The following is a 24,834-nucleotide window of genomic DNA, read 5'->3' as shown; positions in this document are numbered from 1 at the left end:
GTGTTAACAAACCTTATTCCTCATGCCCTTGTTCTTGTCGTGACTAAAGTATTGGTACAGTAGGATAAGTGCAAATGATGACCCCCAGAATAGGGACATAATAAAGTCACTGTATGACTTGATTAGAAAAAGCTGGGTTTGCCTGATGCACTCCTAAATTTGAACAGTTCCCTTGCCCACTTGTTAAAATTTTGGTGATTACCAAACCAATGCTAAGGTCCAGTGCATATGAACAGTTTGTTTAAATGACATACCGGTAATTTTTTTTTAGGTGGAGATGATACAGTGTAAGGAGGTAGTGACAAGATAAATACAAAGGTAATATAGTGAATGCTTTAAACCACCCACCAGTAACAAAGTTGCAGCTGTTTAAGCCAATTGAACGTTTTGTTTTTCCATCGCCAACCATGCACATTCAGTTGTACAATGTGGCCAATGATGCTGCTTATATTATATTTGCTACTCTTGAGCCTAATGATGAGAAATATCACCAATTTTTCTGAGGCCACACCGTAGACATTACATTGTGGATACAGTACTTCATGAGTCTGAAAGAGAAAGCTGTGTTTGTTGCCAATGAAAGTATTTTTATTGGGAGGAGCAGCAGATTATATTATCATGTCCAGTAAAAAGTTGTTACCTGACACATGGACACCATGGAAACCGAGCAGGGAGGAGAAAAGTTGTGTCAAACCCAGACTTAAAGTGCCCATAACCCCAAAATATTTTTTTCGCTAAAATGAATCTTTGCACCTGTTCGAAAGGCATCGTGGCTTTTTTTCCTTTTTCTAACAAATCCTGCCATTTTAGAGGCTTCGAAAGTTGCGAAAATCCAAGCATCTTTTGTTCACGACCGAGTTAGAAGGGGAGTGGGTCTATTCCTGTTTTTACGTCACAAACTGATTTACATTGCATTAACTCTTTGTAAAAATGCATGCAAAGTAGATTGCAAAGTAGATTGCAACATGGATTAGCTTTGACAGGTTTCAAGTCACTTTCATAGCTTATGCCATTACTTTTCTCTATTATAATCCCTTGAGTATAAAGACTTGACAAGTGATTCCTCGCGCTGTAATTTAAAGGGAATGTTTTTTTAACCTTGAGTTAATAACAGTCTTAATTTTTTTTTTTTAGTTGACCTTATTCTCAGTTGACAGGAGGTGCAAGTCTGTGCATGAATAAGAGGAAACAAGAGGCTGCTGATAGCTATTCCTCTGTCTGTCGTTCCAGTTCTGGCTTCTTTCTGGTTTAATTAAGAGGGGTGGGTGGTTGGCTTTCCACTTATTCAGACACATTAACTGCTTAAATGCATGGACAGAGTGCAATCTGATTTTTGTAATCATATTTCTGCCCTGATATCTCGACTTCGGGTTATCTGTTTGTTAGCAGTTCCCAGGCCCCACTGCGTACAAAGTCTGCGATTGGTGAATTTCTGTTTGACAGACTTGAATCTGTGATTGCTCATAATCTCTTGTTTGAGTGCATTCGTTGATGCGAAAGGAAGCGTTTGAAGGGAGTGTTATATATTCGAAAATCATTGATGTAAAGAGAAACCTTCGAAGGGACGCCTTTCACTAAAAAGGGTACGTTACTCAGTAGCTTGTCATGTCAGGTGTAAATTTAAGTATTTCGGGAAGTATTCATCATGGTAGCGAACGTTTTATCACGTTTTGATAGCAGTTTATCATTTCATCAGAATTTATTGCAAGTAGTAGAAATCTACGATGAGTGAAAAAAATTCAAGTTAAACTCTTGTGTGTTTGCGTCTGTTAGAAAGTAGAAACTAATGCCTTCAAAAATAAGCAAATGCGAAGTTTTAAAAACGCATGTGTCAATATAAAAAACAAGGCCGAAATAAAAAATACAAGAGAATTCCACTTCAAACTTGCTTATTTCTACGACATTTATTTACTTCATTTTTCCAACCATCTCTAACACCGTGGAACCCCTAGTTTTAAAAATAGAAAGGCACGGGACAGGGTTGAAAGGGTACAATACCTATGGAAGCTCCGGGTAATGGGCTCCTGATTTGAGGCTATTTTACATGACTCGTAGGGGACCGTGATTCTTGTGTAAACACTTAAGACTGATTGAACTGATTAAGGTGATTCCCTAGTATTGCACTGCGCATCCTGTTCTGCGCATAACAGAGCGTAGGCCACGTTCGTATTCAGGCATGGCTAAGAGGCTTTATGGTCAAATTTGACGGCTCAGTTCTGTTTTCCTTGTCTCAAGTTTCAACGGATATTTCTAAACAAAACAATGTTTAAATTTAACCATGAAGACTCGTAGCCATGTGTGAGTACTGCTATATCGAACGTGGTCAATAGCATTTCAAAATGGCGACCTTTCGTGCGGGAAAGCTCGCTAGAAAGAAGAATGGCCGTTTTCAGAGCACAGCACTAAAGAGCAAAACAAGAAACTTTTTAGACTCTCGCAAAACAAAAAGTCGAGTGATAGATAGCCTTGATGATGCTAAATGACTTTTTAGTCCGACGGTGAAAGTGAAACCGCGATATCGGGGAGACGTGTTGTCGAGGAGTCGAGCTTGGTTTCCTTTCTGTTTTCTCCTAAACGGGGTTGGTGACCCATCTTTTTTTTCGCATAATTTTATTCTCTGACTCATCCTCTTTGTACTGCAAAAAATTGTTAAAAAATTTACGTCAGAAAAAAAAGTTACAGGAAAAAAAGGATTCGTAGCCATCACTCGTGGACACAAAATTGTCTCCTCGAGATCACGCACCCGCGGAATATTTGTAGTCAGTGCCTTTCCAAGACGTGTGCCTGTGCCATAAAACAAACATTAAATTATTCCTTTTAAACAATACAATTCACCTGTTTTGTTATTTCAAGAACTACGTCAAAGCTGTGCTTCCTATTCCTGCAAAACGTATCCTGAACCGATGGAACAAACTTGTCCTTCATAGATGAAGTCGCAATGATTAAATGAGTAACTTGAGCAAGTTATATCTCGCAAACGAGCTTGGTGACCTATTTTTTTAATTGCACATTTCGAGTCACCATAATGTAGGGAACAATCGAGATAATAATTAAGTTTAAAGAAAATCTTACGACAACTTCTATTACTAAGGAACCACCTTAAATAGCTTTTTGTTTTCCTTTGTCTTTCGAGACGTTTTACTATGCTTGATTGGAATTTGGAATACCTGCTTATTAACTAGTTTGTCCTATGGGCTTGATTGGTGACCTTTATTTCGAAGTTTAATTAAAAAGGTGGTTGACTAACTTCGGACGCTATCAGAGCACAGTGTGACAATTATTGCCTTTGTCCATTACGCTCAATTCAATTTGCACAATCTGCCATCAGTAAACCACAAGTGAAGTGTTCTCGAACAAAGATCACTGGCGTGAAAGACTGTAGGTATAAAATTCCTCTACACTTTACAGATAAAGTTACAATCTTTGATCTAATTGAGATAATGAAACTATTGTGAAATTTTTAGATAATACATAAAAGGGCTACCAGCATCAAGATGAACTTGCAGTATTTTATGCCGAACCGGTGATTTCGAACTAACTTCGAAATAACCAGGTTCAACTGACCAGTAGGCCTTAGCTTTCACTGCCTGATACAAAAACTCTTATTTCCCAATGACTGATCTAGACATGAAGGAAGTAGCATTTAAGAGGCACATATCTTAAAATTTCCTACTCAGAATAGTAGTGGATGCATCCATGATTTTTTGCGGGTGTAGACCATTCTTTATTGTCCCGGTTCTATCGCCGTGAAAAAAAACAAAAAATCCCGCCCCAAAAGTATCCAATAAAAGCGCACTTCATAATAAGTGGAAATAAAAGCCCAAAAACAATGTTTTCGATGCGTTGTTACTTACAAAACTTAAAGACTTGAGGCATCAACGTGCCTTACATGCACCCCCAACTTGAGAATTTACCTTTTTTTGTCTTTATCAAGGAAAGAATTACGACGATACTAATGTGTAACCAAAGAACTGCTATTCCACTATCGCCTCTGCTAAGGTATGTCTTAAGCTTATTTCTCAGAGATTCCAACCCTCCCGTTTTCGGCGAATATTTCCGGCCTGAGGTTTTCGTTTTCTCTCGGTTTTTGAAACTCTTTCTAGCCGAAGAAAGATGATGTTTAACCAGTCATTTTAACACGATTCTTTGCCGTTTCTGTGGTTTCTCAGTCGTTTTTCCCCTTTTGACATTGTAGCTTGAGCCTGCGGTAATTTTGGCCGCGGTAACGCACTGGATTGCCCCGCCGTCCCCGCCGTGCAAGGTTTGCGTTCATTGATGTGACCAGTAGGCCTTAGATTTCACTGCCTGTTAAAAACGCGTTCGTGGGCGCGGCTACGTCGCTCCGAAAACCACCCTTAATTATGTTGACAGGATTGGAGTCTCGGATTTCTTCTCTCGAAAGCCGAACGTTACAAAGACGTTTTGTAACGCTTACATCTGCTTTAGTAAGCTCGTTTAGTACTGTATATACACAAAATCAAGTGTCTCAACTTCTTTTGGAGTATCCATTCTGGTCACAACCCGAACATAATCGTGTTGTGTACTAACCCAGCTTATGAATGGTAACGGTTAACGTGTGACTCGAGCTTTGATGATGTACGAGTACGGTATTGTACTGAAGAACAAATTTGTTGTATCATAAAGAGAATGGTTCAGTGATGAACCGGTCATTCCAGACAAAACATGGGAAAAATTGTGTATAAAGCTGTTCCTTTTCTTCCAAAAAAGAAAAAAAAAATTCCTTACGAAAGACTGTGGCTTGATAGCTCAGTAAGTAGAGCGATGTATAACGCGGCCTGCATGGTAACGATTTCTTCACTGACTGGATGCTTTCTTGCCGAATACCATGGCCACATGCATGGAAGCGCATACATTTAATAGGCTTTATTTCCTTCCAAGGACACCATGCCTCTCGATGAGTTTTTTTCTGGACTCTCTGAGATGCATTTCCATGTCGAGGTCGGTATGCATCGGGGAATTTTCAGTGGCATCAGTACCACAACCCACGCATTTAGTGTGCCTGACGATGGGTGTTTGATAGAACATCATATGGCCAGTTGCAAATGATAACTGCCAGATCTTTCCTGTCACACCCAATTAGCGCCCGGACGAACAATCTCATTTTCGGCTCGCGGTCACCTTGAGTTTTGAAGTACTCAAGAGCCGAGTTTGTTGGTATTGGTGAACTCAATATCGTCTCCAAAACCTCAGGATTGACCTGCAAAGCCAGGCCCACACTGTGCCACGTCTTTCTTTGCGGGGTTTCTGGAGGATCTAGCTTCGTTTGGACGTGGAATTTCATGACATCTATGTGCCCTGCTTCAGTTTCCCTCGTCAACTTCTCCATGTCAGAAATAACATAATCTTAAAAAGGAACAAAAGAAAACTAGAACCTACGGGTAAACTTGTTGACTGGTTTAATATGACCGTGCATTGATAATACAGTTTGCGAAGACCAACATTTCACATAAAAACTTGGCATGGAAATTCAAGGTGAACGTAACACTCTCGCAAGCTACTCGAAAAATTGAAAACGCTGCTATTAAAACTGCTATCAAGTTTTCGAATCTTTTTAAATTGAGGAAAATGAACGGATAAAACAGGTAGATTTTTCGTTCCTCTGGCTACTACGGTTTTTACAATACTTCCTAATGCTTTAAAACTATATAAACATCGGCAGCTGTAATTTCATATGGCAGAAGAGGTGGGCTGTAATTAGACTTGGTCTTAGAGCGGGTTTCAATTGAGTATCGAAAGTAATTAGCGAATTTGCTTTGGTTTTGCATTACTTCACGCGGTGATTGGTTCAAAGTTCTCGCGCCACTTTTGCAACCAATCAGAAGTGAAACCAAAACCAATCGTGGCTCGTGCGTGCACATTTTCCCGCACTTTGTGTCGGCTACGTGTAATTATTTCGAGTTTTGATTGCAATTGGTTTACTGGATTGTCTCCGTCCTTTTTGATTGGCCAAAGTAATTACTTTGGTTTCGGTTTTACACACTCGATTGAAACTCGCTCTAGCTTGACCTTGGTGCTTAATTTTAAGGAATAATAGGCTTCAGTCATACTTTCAGGGTACAAATTGCATCATCATCATCAGTTACTTTTGCAGTCATTGTCACTGTCGCTGTCTTTGTTATTGCCATTAATTGCCATTGTCATTCTCCAGCTATCGTCTTTGTCCTTGTCATTGTCATTGCGATTGTCCCTTCCACGCCAGGGACAGTATAATTTAGGGTCTTTGCTACTATCATTAAAATCACGGATTGCTATCGCCCCTGACACGGTAGTGCTTGTCACTGTTATTTCCACTTTCATTGCTATTGCTATTGTCACTGCTATATTATCACCATCATTGTCACCGTAATTGCCATCGCGTTTTCGGACAATCGGAAAACGTGAAAGATAAACTCTATTTGATTTTGGCTAATTTCTTGCCTGAGCTAAACTATAGAATACAGGTTTACACATTCCGTATCACTGAATAAAAAAACTCCTATTGTTGCGTGTCTTGTTCTACAAAAGCTTAAACTAATTTGCATGTGCTGGCCCTGTGTGGCCCTGATGAATCCTCGCCTGTTAGAGACAGATATTAAATTACTTCTCAAAAAAAAAAAAAAAAGAGAAATTCAAATATGAGAATTTTAATGCTTTTGACACTAGCAGTAGCCTTTCGTTTGCCCTTTGCCGTTTCAAATAAACGCAAGCTAAATCTCTCATTGTAGCACTTTTCTGGGCGTCGAGGCTTACCTTCAGGAATGCGTTCGATGTCGAAGTCGACGTTCTGTTGAGCAGGGTTAGCTGTGAAATAAGAAATAGCAAGTCAAATTTCCTTCCTTTTTGCATAAGGTGGCTGCGTTTTTAAATTACATTTGTAACCCACCAGGTTACAAATTGTTGTACTGCAAGATATCTATTAGTCCTTGGGTGTAACCATTCTCGGAGACCCAGGGGAAGTCAGTCGGGGCGTAGCCGCGAAAGAAATACGAATGTTTTAGAGCCCCGGGACTCATAGCCTGCGTAGCTGGCGTTATTGCTGGCGCGGGAAATGGGGAAGGATGCTGTGAAGTATTCAACCGGTTCTAGCCCTTGAATTCGCGATTATCCTGAATTGTTAGAGCGAGTTTCAATCGAGTGTCGTAAAACCAAAACCAAAGTAATTACTTTGGCCAATCAAAAAGGACGGAGACAGTCCAGTAAACCAATCAAAACTCGAAGTAGTTGCACGTAGCCGACACAAAGCGCGGGAAAATGTGCACGCGCGAGCCACGATTGGTTCTGGTTTAACTTCTGATTGGTTGAAAAAGAGGCGCGAGGACGTTGAACCAATCACTGAGACTATCACTGAGTGAAGTAATGCAAAACCAAAGCAATTCGCTAATGGGCCATTTCCGAGTTGCTGTTAGTCTCGGTTTCGAAGTGAGACTTGGTGCTCAACTATCGTAAGGGAAATGAGTTTGATTTGCATAAGAATACGCAACTCATTTCCATTTGAATGGTTGTCCACCAGGACTCACTTTGAAACTGAGGCATGCAGCAACTCGGAAATGGGCTATTACTTTCGACACTCAATTGACAACCGCTCTAATTTGCTTCGAATTCACTATTAAGACTGAAGGCTTGATATGGATTATGGGAAATAGTCATACTTGTTCGAAAAGATAACCAAAGCGTATGAACATAGGACTCGAACCTTGGAATGTTGATTAAACCGTCACCTAACCACTCGACCACCACACCGCTAGCTGCTCAGGGACAATATTTTAAACACTATTTGATAATGCTGTGTTATCACTAGCCAACAATCAACATTAAACACTACAAAACGTCGGTTTCCAAACTTCACGACAAAGCTAAACATTTTAAAATCGAAGCTTAGGCCTAAATTATTTATCTACCTTAGGCCTAATTACTTTTCAGCAGCGATATTCTATGGTAGACTTAAATGTTTTTTTGAGGAAGGCGGTGTCTTGAGGCTTCAGTGGTAAAGCGGAAAGAAGCGGTTCCGAAGCAGTTCCTGCAGAGTTGAAACTCCACGGATATGACGTTTTAATGCCTTATTTTCTCTGCCACCAGAAGTCCTGGGACACAATGTCTAAAATTCACGATAATAGTGAATTCAAAGCAAATTAACAATTCAGGATGATCGCGAATTCATAGGCGAGAACGTTTTGGAAGTACTTCGCAGCGCCCCTCCCCATTCTTCGCGAGGCTTCGCCGCTCGTTAATTTACCTCTCGCGCCAACAATACCCCCAGCTACACAGACAACGTGACTCACTCGCCGATCTTGAAAACATTTCCTCCTCCCATCCCGTGACTGCCCATTGGGGTTAGCCGTTTAAACGAATCCTTTATAACCAGTTCGTTTAGATTTTTTCGTGAAAATGGATTTAGATTTAGCATTGCGTTTTCGTTAACCGGCAAACTCAAGACGACTGGATGCTCCTTGTCATGAGAGCACGAAGATTCTCTTTTTCCACCTTGTCTCTCTTTTTTGAGAACTTGCTCGATGTCTGTAGGTAACAGGCAAGAAATCAGCTCTAATCAAAAAGGTTTCTTTGATTTTTGGCAAAACGCAAATTTCAGCTTGGCTTTTGCCCTTTGACGTATTCGTGATGCTAAATCTCTTTAATATCACAGGAGTGACGAGAAACTTGAAGGTGGTGAGTGCAATTAAGGACCCTCTATACTCAAAGTTTTGTTCAAAGATCCCTTAAATTAAGCGTCGCAACCACGACGGGGAATAAAAGGATAACAAGGTTAATAGTTTTTACTTTTCTGACACTTCGTGAAGACCAACCTATAACAACAGTATCAGCCTTTTGACCTTGGCATTCCATGCTATTGTTGGTAGCATTATTATCCAACGAAGCTTTGTTTCTGTTCACGTGAACACTTTCTGTCAATCAAGAAAAAGCCAAAAGCGTCAGAATTCTACCGCTAAAACAATTACCAACTACCAGCCTATCATCCAGTTTGATTTTCAGACATGACTGGAGGAAAAACAAGGAAATTATTTAACTTCTCATAAGGAGCCAAAAATGTTTACTTAGACGCGCGCTTTGCATATCACTGTTGTTCGCCATTCTATCCAATGGCGCTTCGTTTCTGTTTACGTGGACAGTTTCTATAGCGATATTTCTTGTTTACAAACATTGACGTCACATTTCAAATTTGCCATACACGAAATAAAAGAAGTCATTGTTTCAACAGCCAATTAGGTTCTGGTTGATATATTAATAACAATGGATGACGTCACAACAAACTTCGTTATAGATCATGAAAAAAAAAATTATACTTTACAGGCACTCGTACCCAATCAAATGAATTCGAAACAGTTAACAGATTTCATCGGTTACCGTTACATAGATATGAGTGGGGTTTTGACGAGAAGCTCAGTAAAAATCCTGGCGCATGCACCCGGAAGAAAGAAAACCTTCCGGAGGAAAATGATACCCTTCACACAACCGGGGCCTTGGCTTGTTCCGCCAACATCCTTACATTTATGCTTTTAGAAGGTATTTTGTCAAACGGAATTTCGTTAGATAATTTTTTTTCCTTAGGCCGCAAACATTAAGGATTCAACTTGTCTTACCAAGAGACGACGCGGTGGAGACATCGGTGCTATTGTTCGGTGATGATGCCGACGCGCTGTCATCATCGTTACAACCTACGGAAAGACGGCAACATATTACGAGTTTTGAGACGAATGGTTGGAAAGCAGAAAGGAAGCATTGAAGTTACACAACTAGTTTAGGGAGCGTTTACAAAACCTTGTTAGGGTGGGGGGGGGGGGGGGGGGGGGCTGATGAGAAATTATCTACTATCTAAAAAATTTTCAGGACCCATGCTTGCTGCATGTAACCCCTTTTAGTACATCAAAAATTTGAGACACCCCAACCTACCTCATGACCACAAACCAAACACGATGCAGAAGTCAGAAGAACGAGCGGAAAAAAAAATAACGATCTGCTAAGAAACGCAGAAAAGAGGCAAGGAAAACAAGACCTTTAGAAAGCCAATTATGTCACTGATACATGGCACAACCTAACAGGCGCTCAAGAACAAAAAGATCCCGCGGGCCAGGACAAAGCTTTAAAAGCAGAATCACTCACTTCTACCACCGACAAGCCTATTGGTTGAAACTAGAATTAAATTGATGCTAAAGTGTGAGGCCAAAAGGTCACATTCACATTAGTGCAGAGACAGGGTTTTGGACAGTTTTGTAAAGTAGCAGACATATTTCTGAAAGCACCAGACGTGACATTTTTGGCGCCATAAGGCGCGAGCTACCTAGGGGGGTCTGGGGCCATGTCCCCCGGGAAAATTTTAAAACAGGACACTCAAGGCCGATTTACACTACAGAAAAAACTGGGTCCGGAGCGATTAAAAAGTGGTTCGCACCAATATAATTTTTTATGCCGTTTACACAGCCAACAATTTGGTTTTGCTCATCATAAAACTGGCCTTAAGATCTCGTTTCTGGCTCTCTGTTTACACTGACGATTTTCGGAGTCCGGACCAGATTTTCATTTGAGTTGGAGTGGAGATACGTTTACACAGCGCACTTGACTCGCAAAAAGTGATCCAGACTCGGTTTTTTTCGGTTTTGGGGCCATAGGCGGCTATGCTCCCAAAACCGAAAAAAGGCGGGTCCGGAGCCATTTCAAAAAACTTGGAACGGATAGTTTACACGGAAACATATATGGTCCGCACCTACTTTTTAAGGGGTCCGGACCCAGTTTTTTCTGTAGTGTAAATGAGACTTCAAGGCCGTTTACACGACAGAAAAATTTGGGTCCGGACCCGTGAAAAAAGCGGTACGGACCCATAACGTTTGCAAAGAAATGCTGGAGTTTCGACAAAACATCATCTAGCGAGTTTTTCATGTCATTTCTGTTGCATAAACTTGTACTAAAAACTGTTTGAGTCTTGCAAGCAACTATTTCAAACTTAACAGCCAAGAAGATTTAGTTTTTGGGATTTTGGCACGGCATTCTTCGTGGCAGTTGAACCTTCCGCTTCACTTTGACTAGTTTCCTTGCCCGCGCGCCAGTTAACCTCAGAGATATAATAAATATCTTACTAACCTCGTTTTCTCGGTCCGTACTGTAAGTTACGGATCCTCGTTTTTTCCCGTTGATTTATGGCCCAAGCGCGAAGCGCGCGTGCCATAAATCAACGGGAAAAAACTCGGTCCGTAACTTTAATACAGTACGGACCTCGAACTCGGTTGGTAAGAGGTATTTACACCATGTCTCTTCTTCCCGTCCCCTAACCCCGCGGGAGATTTCTCTCTCTCCCCCCAGATCGTGCTCCATCCATTGCAGACAAAGATGGCGACAATTTGCTTCACACCCGAACAGGAAAATGGTGGACTTTGAAAAGTCTACGTTTCCTTGTGCGTACTTGGACGATAATTAACACGCGTTACCTGCAGTGGACAGTATTGAGGACGTGACAAAGGAATCGAAATCGGAAATTCAAAAACATGTCAACGCAAATGGGACATTCCATTTTTTATCCGCACCCCCCCTATGGAAGGCATTTTTCCGACAGGTCCCTTTTGCTCTGAAATCAGATTCCGACAGGTCCCTTTCACCTCTGAAGTTAGATTCCGACAGGCTCCTTTTACTCGGAAGCTTGATTCCGACAGGCCCGTTTTTGTATAGAACAAAGACTCCCGATTCCGACCCCCTAAAGTGGAGCCGAAAATCCAGATTCCGACAGGGTCCTTCTTGACATTTAAAAAAATGCCTTCCATAGGGGGGGTGCGGATAAAAAATGGAATGTCCCAATTATGGTCATGTGGCCGTGGACTTCATGTTGTCTAAAAGAAATCTTTCGATTTCGAGTAAACCTCTGAACGTCTGGATAGTGATTTGGGCTAGGTGACGCTGATAGCTGGGTTTATTTATAGGTAAATTAAGTACACGCGAAAACGGTGTTTTGAGTCTCTTGACGAGATTCGTATGTAATGTGACGTATACCATGCATGTGTTAATTATGGAGTATTTAAGAAAATCTGTTCGGTTGGCAGACCTCATTTAGGGAGCATCCACCTCAGAATATGAGTACAATAGAAGCAAATGGTAGGAATAAAATGAAGAAGGCAAAGAGGAGAAAGTGAGAACTCACCTCTGCTGTTATGTGCCATTCTTCGTAGTTCATCCATCTCTACATTTTCATGATCACCTGAAAGAAAACCAGTAAGTTGTAATAAAACCTGGCGGTTTTACCCTGTTTACCCTGCCAAAGAAAAACTGGGCCTTGTTTAAAGGAATCAAGAGATTGAGGCAACGGTAAAACCGAGCCGGACTGCCTCAATTCAGTGAGGGTGCTGGCCATCTCTCTGCACTTGTAATGAAAAATTGTTATACTGGGTTTTAAAGTTAATTTAAAAATAATTTTAGGATGAGTGCTGTGAAGCATGTACAAGTGATACCAGTAAGCAATGGCATTGCTGTAAAAGGGACAGCAAGGCTTGTGGTTGATTTTTGGTTGACAATTGTAAAATTCCCGTTGAAGAAAATTATAATACTTATTTAGCCTGAATTGCCAAATTTATAACTATCCCAAAATATAAGAACCTGTTTAACCTGAATTTAAAACATCTAAGTTCTTTATGAAGGTGTAAAATGACTTTGATTACAAAAATCAGCGATTTTACAGGACGTTAGGAAGTCATCTTGACTTCATTTTCAGGTGATAAATAAACAACCATTACTTTTATCACTTGAAAATGAAGTCAAGATTACTTCGAGGCCTTGTGTAATATCGCTAATTTTTGTAATGAAATGTATTTCAAAAAGTGTTTTACTTTGTATAATGGTTTTAAATTTTTGTTAAACCTTTGAAAGTTCAAGCACCTAAACTATGGATAAAAGGCACAAAAAGGAGCATCACAACCTTGGTTTGCCTAAGATTTGTTTCAAGATTAATATTATTACTGGTTTTAGTAACATCATAATTATTTATCAACTGCAGTACTTATTTCTTGTTGGCATTGTTGTGCAAGTACATGGTATTCATGCTTGCAAAATTACTACATAATTATACAACAGCATTTCACAGAAGCAATTCGTTAAAATCAATCCGATCCAAGAACAAGTGTGAGTTCTAAAATATACACGAACGCACATAGGCAGCAGTAAGTTTGCAAATTTGTGACTTGTGAAGTGCTAAACAGGCTGAGGATTTTTTCAGGCATAAATGGTATTTTTAATTATGTTCCAAAAAAAACCAGCTTGCGAGCTAATTTATAATATGAAAACTGACTAAAATGGCATGTTATTTCCTCTTTAAATTAACAGAGAGAAAGAGCACAGTCAATCTATTTTACTGGTACAAGCATAAATTTTAAGAATGAACTGTACTGCTGGTTTCAATATTTAAACAATGGTTGACAAGTTTAAATTTAGTTTTAGTTTCTATTTTTTCTGTGATTCAAGCAAGTTATTGTTGGTTGTGTGTAATTGATCCATTTTTTGAGTTGTTCTTAATTATTAGATTTTATTTTATTTTTTTATTATTTAGTTTCTTGGTGAAGTTTAGACTTGTTATATGGTTATTGCATACTTCGTAATTCCTTACTTATTGCTATTTTGTGGGATGCGATTAAGCAAACCAAAATAATGGTGACAATTTTTTAGTCATATCACAAAAGACAACCCTGCGGATGGGAGAGTGCATGATGTCATGTTATTTGCGACAGTTATAATGGCTGATTCAACTGATCAAGGAAACTGTACATAAAAACTTGAGATGGCGACATTTCTTTACAAACGTTGATTTGATGGATTTTTGGGACGCTTTGATTTCCCCATCAGATCTGATGCGTTGTCATATACAATAAAAATAGACAAGGCGTGCAGCTTCCACAACCACTCTTGGCTGAGTGCGTCCAGAATTTAGCCGAATTTCTCCCACTTCTAAAGGTTCCGTGCCTCCCAGCTTCGGGCACATGAGAAGTCAATAATTTTGCTAGCATTGTGCCAAAAATCATCGCATTTATTGCACGGCTCTGCAACTTCAAAATTCTGCTCGATTTTGTAAATTTGTAAAAAGTAATGGGAGGCGAGCGATCTTTGGATGTGGGAGAGATTCCACTAAATTCTGGAGGCCCTTGGCCGTGAGCGGTTGTGGAAGTTGCAAGCCTTGTCTATTGTATGTGATGACACGTCAGATCTGAAGGGGAAATCAAAGCGTCCCAAAAACCCATCAAATCACTCAGGACAACACAGAAAAATTTATTTACCTGGCTGTCCATAACATAGATTTTTGTGAAGAAATGCTGCAATTTGAAGTTTTTATGAAACATTTTCCTCCATCAGTTGAATCGTCTGGTTCAACTGTCTCAAATTATGTGGTGTCATGTGCTCTCGTATCCTTAGGGTTGTCAGCCTGTGGTCATATGATGTATTTGTCACTAAAGTTATGCCTCTTGTGGCTGGGGTTATTGCTTGGATTGGTTACCACCAGCTTTCACTGATTTCCTACACTTTGTGTTCTTTGTTGTATTTTAAAATTTGCTTCTGTTATTTCAATGGCATTATATTTTGGAAACAACAAACAAGGAAATTGTCATTTATCCCATGGGACCATTCTTTGGGACATTTTGTTTCTATTTAGTTTTGAATATTTAAATAGAGTCCTCTGGTTTTTATCAGCCACACATTTTGCAATTTGCATACAATTACTTTGCAAAGTCTGGTTGCCTGGTTGGTATGATGGCACACGTTAAAATATTTAATGAGGATACATTGTAAATTATTGTTTTTCTCTATGTTTCATTTTTGTAATCATTGCTATTGATAATTTGGTTCGATAGAAGTTGTGACAAATTCTATGTACTATATGTGTCAACTTTTTGACAACAATAAAATATTGGTAATGGTGTCCATGATGAATAATAATAAACATCTCTTAATTGTTTGATCATGAGTGAAATGAAACTTTTCTCCGTAATCGCCCTTTCACATTTGCAAGGCCACTGAGACTTATTACTTACTCTGCCTAATGCTAGACGATTTTATGCTTCAATGGGGAATCCCTTGGGTCTGAAATGGTTACACTGCTTTGCCCCCCATGTGAAGTTCTTATTACACAATGATGACTTTTTTATTGAAACCATAAAGAAAAATGATTTTAGTAATGTATAAAAAGAATGAGCCATTTTTTGGTGCTGTAATAGGAAGACAATAAACATACCTTGCTCCACCTTGTCATATTCCTGATTCTTGTGTTTAGGACCTGAATGTCTTTGACTACACTTTTTGTAGATAATGACGCCAACAATCAAAAGTGCCACTGCACATATGGATGTGGTAATGATTGCAAGTTTCGAGGAATTATTATTTCCAGTTTCGTTAGCATAATTAGCTGTTGTGTAACTTCTAGAGTTAGCACTATAATTGAAACCCGGTGTGACTTTAGAGCCAGAGTGAGTGTTATTTGACTTCCATTCTGTCCTTGTTGTAGATTTGGTTGTAGGCCTGATAATACCAGTAATATTTGTGTCATTAAGGTACGATAAATTTTGTTTGCATAATCTGTTTTCTTTCGTAGCTTCACACCATTCGTCTCTTGGTATGCCAAGAGCTTCACATTGTTCCATTCGTGGATTTTCTGGGATGTTGGGACAGCAAAAGAAGCATTCCCTACAATCATCAAGGTGCGGCTCCAAGAAGTGTTTTTTAGGGCATCCCCCACACTTGCGGTCTTGAGTTAGGGTGCATTGTTGAAGCACAATCTTCTTATGGCACTCATTGCAAAGATTGCACATTGATGAATCATTCGTTTTGGAAAACGTCTTGTTGATTTCACATCGCTTGCATTTTATTGATGTTCCATTTGGAATTCTGCTCCCACATTGCTTAGGGACGCCCCAGCCTGGAGGACAATCTGGGCAATCTTCACACTTGACTGTCCTCTTTGGGTTTTTTGGGTCATACATTTCATATTGTAATGCTCCACACTCTTTTGAGGCTGCAGTACTGAAATGCATTCCAGAAAACATGATTTGGGTCACCATTATTCCCACCTAGAACACAAACATTACAAGTTTTGTTGTTACTTAAAGCAAATACGTTGCATCTGCTGTCTTACTGTGAAGATGTTATCTTCTTTGTTTCCAGTGATAGAACACTATGCGTTGTACATAGTATTTTTCTTTACATCACCATGCATGTCAGGGTTGAATTAGTTACTGGGATTTTGATGCACAGGCTGCCTGTTAGAGCCACCTGGGTAATAATGACAAGAGTTTTTAAAATCAATATAAACATGGCAGGAATGAGGAGGAAGGAGAAATAATAAAGTCGACTTCATGGAGGCTCAATGTTTAGCTGCAATGAGTGCATACATTATCATTATCATTATCATTAAAGCATTACAGGCATGACAGCCAATAAATTGGTTATTTGGCCATTGTATATTTGCTTCAAATGGCTCTTTAAATGGATGTTTAAAAGTATCTGATCAATGTGATACCTTTCTGACTTGATGGGGGTCCTTTTCATGAAAAATGTTCATGTAAAACAGATAGTTTCTTGTAAACACCTCTATTGTTATTTATGATGTGCTTCAGCTTAATTAACATTTGATTGAAGGTGGACATTAATCAGCAATGAAGACTTGCAATTACCGGTAAAACAAAAATATTAATGATTTGGAAAATATATAGACATTATTTTCATAACACATTAGTTGGACCATTACTGTTATGAAGTGATCACAATTTTCCCTTTCATTTTTTACAACTATAAGAAAAATTGACAAGCTTTTAAAATGATTAATGATTTCAGTTCCCGGTATATGAGACATCTCCCAAAATTAGACCTTTTTCACAATTTTAAAGCTTTATGATTTCTCTCAACTATAGCTCACTGTACAATCAGGTTACCTATTTTACAAGCGTTACATACGCACTAGCTAAGTAGAAAGAAGACGACCATCAGACGAGAATTTGAAGTAAGGATGGAGAAGTCTCAGATATGACAATTTTGGGGTTTAAATAACTGAAAGCGACGAACTTCAAATGGCATTAATGAACTTAAAGGCCGGTTTACACGGTACGATTTGTCGGCCCGACGTCGTCGGAGCGCAAATCTTGCGTGTCTTTTGACAGCCGATGGACGACCGATTCATGGAAATGGCAATCGGTCCGATTCAAAATATCTGCGGCAGTGCCGAGAGAAACCGCCATGTTAGTCAAAGGGTAGGCCATAGTTACTGTAATGTAAATGCATGGAGACACGACAAGTGTTTTTGTTTCAGGATTTTGTATGTATTTTTGGCCTTGACGGTGCACAAAACATACCTTTTAACTAAAAGTACGCGCAACTAATTTGTGAATCCGTGCGAAGCCAAAACAAAACATTGTGCAATGTCAAGGTCAATTCAAACGTTGTCAATTTCAAAATTTCAGAATTCGTCACGCTTCAAGGATGGACGAAAATAGTAGCAATTAACTATGGGTGGGCGAGTGGGTAATAGACATAAATACTTCAAAAATTAAAGCTTTCAAAATGGCGAATACTAAAAGGACAACGGGAAGATATTTGAGGAAAAATCACACGTTTTACACAATTTACACGGTACGATTTATCGCCCCGACAAAACCGGTCGCCAAATCGTACCGTGTATTAAACCGGCCTTAATAATAAACTTTATGTAAGTGTTAGTCTTCCAGCGCTAGGGCACTAATTTAGGACACTCCGCATAGAAACCAAATGTGTTTAACTCAAATCAGATCAAACACTGATTTTTGAGGAGAGTAGAAAATCGAAAAGACATTTATATGACGAGTCGGGACATAATGGTTGGATGCGCCAGCTCGCCTACCGTCCGTGTATTATGGAGCTTATTATGAAGTGTAAACCTTTACATTTTGACGTAATGTATACGTACTATATTAAAATCACCCTTAAGAAGTAAATTACCTGCCAAATGGATGGCTTCATCTTCAGGAAAATAACGAACAAATCCACAGACAAGAATCAGGATATCAATTCAATCCTGCAAACAAGACCTAAAGGTCGCAAAATGTGTCGTTTTTATCGTTCTCTCACAGGCCTTAGTAGATCAGTATATATTATTTTAAACTTTTATAAGGATCAAAGCTAAAGTGATTTAAAACCAAAATAGATAAAAACAGGAGCCATAATCGATTATGGCTCCTGATAAAAAAAAAATAACACGTGAAATTGACATAATTTTATGTTTACCTCAGCAGAATTTTCTCTCGGTCGCGCGAGTCCAGGAACTTTTGCCAAAACTTAAGATCGTTTGGCAAGACCTACATCAATCTTTCGTCTTCAGCGATTAAACCTTTATTGACGCCTTTAGAGACACAAAACGTGACCGCTTTTTGCTAGAGATCGTTTCACACGCTTGCCTGTGCCGAAATGAAAATATTTTCCATGCAGAGAATCAATCATCAAACAAATAGTGATGTAATCCTTATTTGCCCACCATGACGTCACTGTTATGATCACATGGCTGAAAACGTAACCCGAGTCTGACGGGTGTAGTTTCGATAACCGGCATCGATAAACTTTGGTTACGAATGTCTGTTTGCTGTTCTGGGTAAAATCCGCAAACAAATATTTCAGCAATGCAGCAGAGGTTTCGAAAGCAAAATTTATGACCTTTGTCCGGTATGTTTGTGTGAAGTTAATAATTTCCGCATACCGATCCATACCAATGACTTGCTCTTCACCTGACCGCATTCTCGATTTGGAATTGCTATGCGTAAAAATTCATCCCTTTTATTTCAAAAAGTAAGAATTTAAAGACAAATACACCAAGCATTATTGCCTATAACCGACAGATTTAGCATGAGCTGCATGGTTTTAGTATTTAATACAAAGATCATTGACAGCCTTGTTAAAATCAAATTCTTCAAATTCTTTGTCGGTTCACAAATTGATAGTGGAATATAGACATGGGCAACTCAAGGTTCAAAGTCTCTCCTAGTTCAAGTCCAAAAAACTTTTCTTAAATCGTCGATACCCAGTCATAAACTGCGCCTTCACAGTCATTTTCAAATGATCTGAGTCTGCCTTTTTGTCGAGGATCGAGAGTTGAGGGTAGCATTCGAGGGTCGCGTCGAGGGTTTGTTTTTTTGGAGTGTCGAGGTAAATTGTCAAGGGTCCCTTTTTACCGGCGAAAAATTTCTTAAGTAGGAATTCATTTGAGATAATACAGAGAGTGAACTAAGAAAATAATCAAGTAGGGGATGTTATCTTCCTTTATGAGTCGATAAATTCTCGTAAGTTTTAACTGTTTTGTTTAATTAACGTGGCCTACATCTCCTGAAGGCATACATTCCTATCTCCTTCGGTGTGATATCCTGAAACGTGGAACAAAGCTGCTCTCGTTCCTTATATGCCCTTTATTAATCTCATATGCTCTTCGTTTCCATTCGTCCCATACTCTAGTTTGCAAAGCCGTCCACTTTCGTGTATTTTGTGGAATTCGTTCGCTACTCCTTTCCTCAACCTCTCCCTGTGTCACTATTTCAATACCACGTCGTGATACTCCAACCTTCTTGCTAGTCTCTCCCACTTCATTACTGGACTCACTCCGCGTTACTTCTTCGAATAATTCTGTCACTATTTCCTTTACATCTAAACCATCAAAATGATCTGCTGGCACATCCAACAAAATTTCAGCTCCTTGTTGGCTCGCTTGAAGGTCTAAGCGTTGTCTGTTGTTATGGAGACTGGACTGCCGCGTCTGGCTATGAACCTATGCAGGCACCTGACGAACGCTTCTCTGGAGAGGTCTGGTGTCAGTTCTAGGTGTAACGTTCTCGAAGTTGCACAGGTGAATAAGCAGATGTACGCCTTCTACATTTGCTTCGTAGTGCCGCTGGCGCTCTTTACGTACACAGGGCCTGCGAAGTCCACTCCCACATGGGTGAATGCCGGGCTTCCGGAGACTCTTGGTTCAGGTAGATCAGCGAAGGCATTGTCAAAGCGCCCGGGAAACGAGTTTCAAGGAAATCACTGACCGGAGATTTGGCAAATTCGACCACAAGATACGACCAGTTCGAAAACTGCGAGTTCCCGACGCTCTGTTGACTTTTCCCAGGAAAACAGAAATCCACCCATTGAAGTTTCTGGCCTAGATGATAAGATGGTCTCATCGATGAACTTCAGCTCTGGTGCTTCAGGACAACCAATAATGAATGTGAAAGATTGATATTTCACGTGGATGACGGAGTTCAATTGCATTTGCAGAATACAGACACTTAGCCATCACCTTCGCTTCCTGAAATCGCTTGATCTTTTAAAGCTTGATTAGTTAAATGATAAAAAAATCCAGTGCCCAAGTTTTAAAACAGCAAAAGATTTTATTATTTCAGTGGCCACATGCAACTGAAATACAAGCCTGTTTCCGGCAAATTTTTGCGCAATTGCAAAATGTTTTTTTTCTTTTTTCTCTCTTTTTATTCGAAAGCGATGAGATCTTCACGCAGAAATTTAACTGAGCTTAACTGATGAATTCGAATACCCTGCCAAGTACCCGGCTTTGCGGTTTAATTGCTGAATACCCCGCCACTCCAAAAGTGATCTTGAAAAGTGTGGCTACGTGGCTACGCAGTCATGTACAGGGTAAAGGTGGCTACGTGGCTACGCAGAAACCCTAGAACGCCCTCTTTCGGACAAAGAGAGAGAGAGAGAGAGGGAAAGAGAAGGCGCTCGCCTGGAACAACAAAGTGAAATCAATTTCCTACTGAATTGAAGTAGATAACCGGTCGTGCTAACATTGTAAATTGTATGTCTAGGCACTCTTTAAAGATTTTAGCTTTCATTTTACGTTTCATTTAACTACACTTTTTAACGAGATTGTGCAATAAATATTGCACTCGTTTCAGTGATAAGGCGTAAGCACTTGTTTAAAATTTTAGCTTTCCTTTTACGGTTCGGTTAACTACACTTGTTACCGAGATCGTGTCAAGAATACAGCACTCGTTTACTGATTAAACGTAAGCGCTCGTTTCAGTGATTAGGCCTAAGGGGTGGTAATGACCACTGCGTAGCCGCGTAGCCACTTCTTTCCTTACTTAACATATTCTAGGGGGAGGGGTGGCCATTTTATCATGATTTAGTGTTTTATTCTTTTATAGATGTAGTTATTTTACGAAAAGACAAAAAAGCGATTCTCTCCAAAATTAGTACACTTCGAAACTTGATCATTCAATTCTTCTCGTTAAGTTTCAATTTCTATAAAATTTAATATTTGAAAGTTTCGAGAAGGTTTCAGTTGTTGCTTCTCGCTAGAATTATTGATAAATACTCGGCATTAAGTAAACGAACGATTTTGAAAAAGGTAAAGGGGGATGTGTCATTAATCGTGGGGACATCACGTTGACACTCCCTCGGAAATGGACCTCTTCATAGGGTAGCTTGGCTATCCTTGGAGCCAGTTTTATAAAGTGTCCAAGAACAGGGATAAAATCAGTATTAACCGAAAAGAGTGACTATCAAACAACGATTTAACAAGAGACAAAAAAACCTTGCAGAGTCGACTACAAGAAAACAGGCATGAAAAAACTTCACCCCATACTACTACGTTGAAAAAATGGGCACGAACTTGCGTATATGCGTACCTTGTACCTTAAGTCTTCCCTCAGCCACTAAGCGGCAGGTAGAAGAGCCTGAGTAAGAAGTTAATGTTAATGTTACTTACGTTACTCAATATGTAATCCACATAAGCTTTCTTACCTTTGTGAAATTTAAAGTAGGTGTACAGTATACACTTAATGTATGGTCCCGAGCGAAACAATTAGTTTTGTTTTCCCGAGAGTGTTGATGTTTCCCGAGATAAAGTCTAAGGAAACATTAATTAGGACTCGAGGGAAAACAAAACGAACTACTGAGTTTCCTAAGGGACCAGACATTAAGTTCTTTGTTATATATTTAGACTTTTCCGTCAACAATCGCAGCAAAACATCTGGAGCGGGCAACAACTGCGGAATTATATCCCGGTCGGGATACATTTGAATTTGATCTGGGGCACATGCCCAAGAATCAGCCAATCACAGGGCTAGTTTGGTTGAGTGAAAGTCTAGGTATATAACAATCTGTTTTATACATGTGTCAGCCACAATGTTGAAATGTTAAACGAACAAAAGAAATCAAAATACCACGTTCAATATTCTATTCATTGTATTAAATTATCTCAGTCTTTCCTTTGTCTTCCCCTCCCCTGAGGTGAAGCAGGCCCCCAAATATAGTGTTCTCTAGATTAGAGAAAAAGGGATTTTTCATGAGGAAGGAGGGAATTGTATACATTACAACATTTTAAATATGGTGAAATTGACATCAAATGCAACAGTTTAATTAATGCATTATTTATATGAAGTATTGTATTTCTAGGAAAATTAAGAGTAAATGGCCAAGATAGGTTATAGTCTGGGAGCAAATGTACTCCTGTGGGAAGTTTGTGCTAGAAGCACGGCACCAGTGTAGAAGTGTTGTTTGGGGTCTAGAAAACATGAAAAGTTTGGGTCCCAAGCTTGCAACTTGCTCACGTTTAAACGTCCAAATTATTTGTAGCCTAAAAACAAAATAATAGTGCAAGGCTGGTTGAGGGGCTTTTAGAATATAATATATTTTTTGTTCTACCAATATTTCGTCAGGCATGGCCTGCCTTCTACAGGGAGTTAACCGATTTGCTGTTATAATTTTTTGAAATTCAAATACAGTAAAGTCCCGAGGGTGGCCGCTTAATAGAGGTCGGACTGTATAAGACTCGAGAAAACTAGGTATAAGATTACAGATAAATGTGTTTATATAGATATGAGGGTCAATATTAATTGTATGAAACCCTATACATATATGCAAGAGTGAATTAGATAAGAGTGTTGATCTATCACTTTACGGTCTGGTCCCAGCACAGTCGCAAATGGATTTTGTCTTTAGATAAATTTTGCGCAGAAAACAAACAAAAGGCCGCCAATTTTAACCAATCAGAAGAAGCCATGTCACGCGTGACTGCTTCTGTAATGTTTTTTTCGGGGACATAACAATTGATTTTCACGGGAACGGGTAGACTCATTTGTCACTGTGCTGAGGAGCCCTCACATGCCATAACAACACTGTTTTCTAATTCACTGTTGGTATATCTCTATATACACGTTTATCTGTAACCTTATACCTAGTTTTCCTATGGCTTATATTTGAATTTCAACAACTTGTAACGGCAAATCATTTAACTCCCTGAAGAAATGAGGCCATACCTGACACCATGCATGACACCATGCATGACAAAATTCTGGTGAAACAAAGAATATATACATCCTCAAAGCTTGCATTATTTTTATGGCAAAGCCAGTATAGAAAAGAGGCTGATTTATAAATTACCTTGTAACTTCCGTGAAAAATGGGGGTTATCAGGTCAAATTTGGCTGGTTTATTGATACTGATGATCTGAGCTGAAATTTGATATTCTGACTATCAAATAATGGTCACTTGATCTGCTAGAATGGTACCTTTACATTCCACGACAAAGACCAACTGCCACATCAAACTTGGCTTCTTTCTGAATGCCGATGCTCTCGATGGATATTGAGAAGTTTGAATAAATATATCAATCGTGTGACCAATAGCGTGAAAACGAGGTTAAAACATAAACACCATAAACTTTCCATTAAATGGTAGTTGACACACCATATTTGGCAGCTTCATCAAAACCAATGTTTACACTTGGGGGAAATTTAACAATGGTCACGAGAATGGAAAGTATGAAAACGAGGCTAGGACTAGACTACTATTTTTGATGAAGGATAACGTTTTTGCAAACGTTGGCGGTGTAGCACTTATATTTGACTTGACTTAACAGATTAGAGTGTAATGTGAAGTGCTAAGTTTGTACCCCATATGAACCATGTGAGCGTTACTACTGATGGCAATAGGCCCACAAAAGGACAGAGAAAAACTCTGAGCAGTGTGGGAATTGAACCCACGACCTTCGGGTTAGATCACCGCTGCTCTACCGACTGAGCTACAAGGTCGGACGGGAGCAGGCTGTGGGAACTGAAGATGTTAAAGTCACGCAAATGAACATGAACAAGTACAAGGAAGGATTACGTTTTTGCAAACGTTGGCCATGTAGCACTTATATTTGAACTGACTTAACAGATTAGAGCGCAATGTGAAGTGCTAGTTTTCTAGCCCCATATGGACCATGCGAGCGTTAAAAACGTAATCCTTAACACTCTTATCAGTTAAGTCTCTTCAAATATAAGTGCTACACGGGCAACGTTTGCAAAAACGTAATCCTTCTTTGTACTTATCAATGAACTTACTTCCCGTAAATCTGGGAAAACAGCGGTAACATCTCTGAAAGTAAATGGGGTATCAATAACCAATCCAACTAAGCTTTCGCACGAATTTAATACTGATCATTTTGCTACTATCGGTCCAGAACTTGGCCGTAATATTGATTCTTCAGATGGTGTTGTTTATCAGAGGTACATCACCAGCACAGACCAATGTTTTCAGCTCCGTCCTACCAGTGTTAACCAAAGGTTTTTCACTTTTGAATTAACTAAACAAGTCAAAGTCAACTGGTCTTGATATAGGATATCTGCTAGGCTCATCCGTGAATGTGCAGATCTCATTTGCATGCCTATTTGTGATATTTCTAACTAATCAATTGGGTCCAGGTATATTTCCCGATGATTGGAAATGTGCACGAGTTACCCCTTTTTTCAAACAAGGGGACAGACATGACCTTAACAACTATCGCCCAATCTCTGTGATCTCAGTTGTGGCCAAAGTGTTTGAAAGAAGTGTGTATGATCAATTATCTGCCTATTT

At 39.4% G+C, this 24,834-nt stretch overlaps 1 protein-coding gene and 1 non-coding gene across 5 annotated transcripts; one reads left to right on the top strand and one right to left on the bottom strand.

Annotated features, from left to right (window-relative positions):
* The first annotated feature begins 430 nt into the window (after positions 1-430).
* LOC137993966 (small nucleolar RNA SNORD24) lies at positions 431-507 on the top strand. The gene has a single exon (XR_011122079.1). It is a non-coding gene; the product is annotated as a small nucleolar RNA SNORD24 (small nucleolar RNA).
* A 1,365-nt stretch (positions 508-1,872) lies between these two features.
* Positions 1,873-18,619, bottom strand: LOC137992923 (uncharacterized). 4 transcript variants are annotated; one of them, XM_068838497.1, is made up of 9 exons: positions 18,229-18,577; positions 17,944-18,019; positions 16,109-16,245; positions 15,212-15,996; positions 12,140-12,196; positions 9,597-9,671; positions 8,802-8,900; positions 6,751-6,801; positions 1,873-5,364 (listed from the first exon to the last, which is right to left on the bottom strand). In XM_068838497.1, exons 4-9 carry the CDS (start codon positions 15,954-15,956, stop codon positions 5,012-5,014), a joined length of 1,380 nt encoding a protein of 459 aa, XP_068694598.1. In that variant the 5' UTR covers positions 15,957-15,996; positions 16,109-16,245; positions 17,944-18,019; positions 18,229-18,577; the 3' UTR covers positions 1,873-5,011. The 4 variants fall into 4 exon arrangements, with proteins under 4 accessions (XP_068694598.1, XP_068694596.1, XP_068694597.1 ...); XM_068838495.1 differs by lacking the exon at positions 16,109-16,245 and having other exon boundaries at positions 15,212-16,043; positions 18,229-18,619; XM_068838496.1 differs by lacking the exon at positions 16,109-16,245 and having other exon boundaries at positions 15,212-16,043; positions 17,944-18,032.
* Positions 18,620-24,834: the final 6,215 nt, after the last annotated feature.

Source organism: Montipora foliosa, chromosome 2 (genome assembly GCF_036669935.1).
Source record: "Montipora foliosa isolate CH-2021 chromosome 2, ASM3666993v2, whole genome shotgun sequence".
NCBI classification, from domain to species: domain Eukaryota; kingdom Metazoa; phylum Cnidaria; class Anthozoa; order Scleractinia; family Acroporidae; genus Montipora; species Montipora foliosa.
Note: the sequence above shows the minus strand (reverse complement) of the source record. Positions and strands in the feature narration are given on the sequence as shown.

Bases quoted from the DNA above. Each gene is read 5' to 3' on its own strand.
- LOC137992923 (XM_068838495.1), bottom strand. From the start codon at position 17,964: ATGAAGCCATCCATTTGGCAG. The intron at 8,901-9,596 runs GTAAGACAAGTT...CTTGATTGACAG, and splicing joins CTCCACCGCGTCGTCTCTTG to AAAGTGTTCACGTGAACAGA. The intron at 5,365-6,750 runs GTAAGCCTCGAC...TTCCTTTTTAAG, and splicing joins CATCGAACGCATTCCTGAAG to ATTATGTTATTTCTGACATG.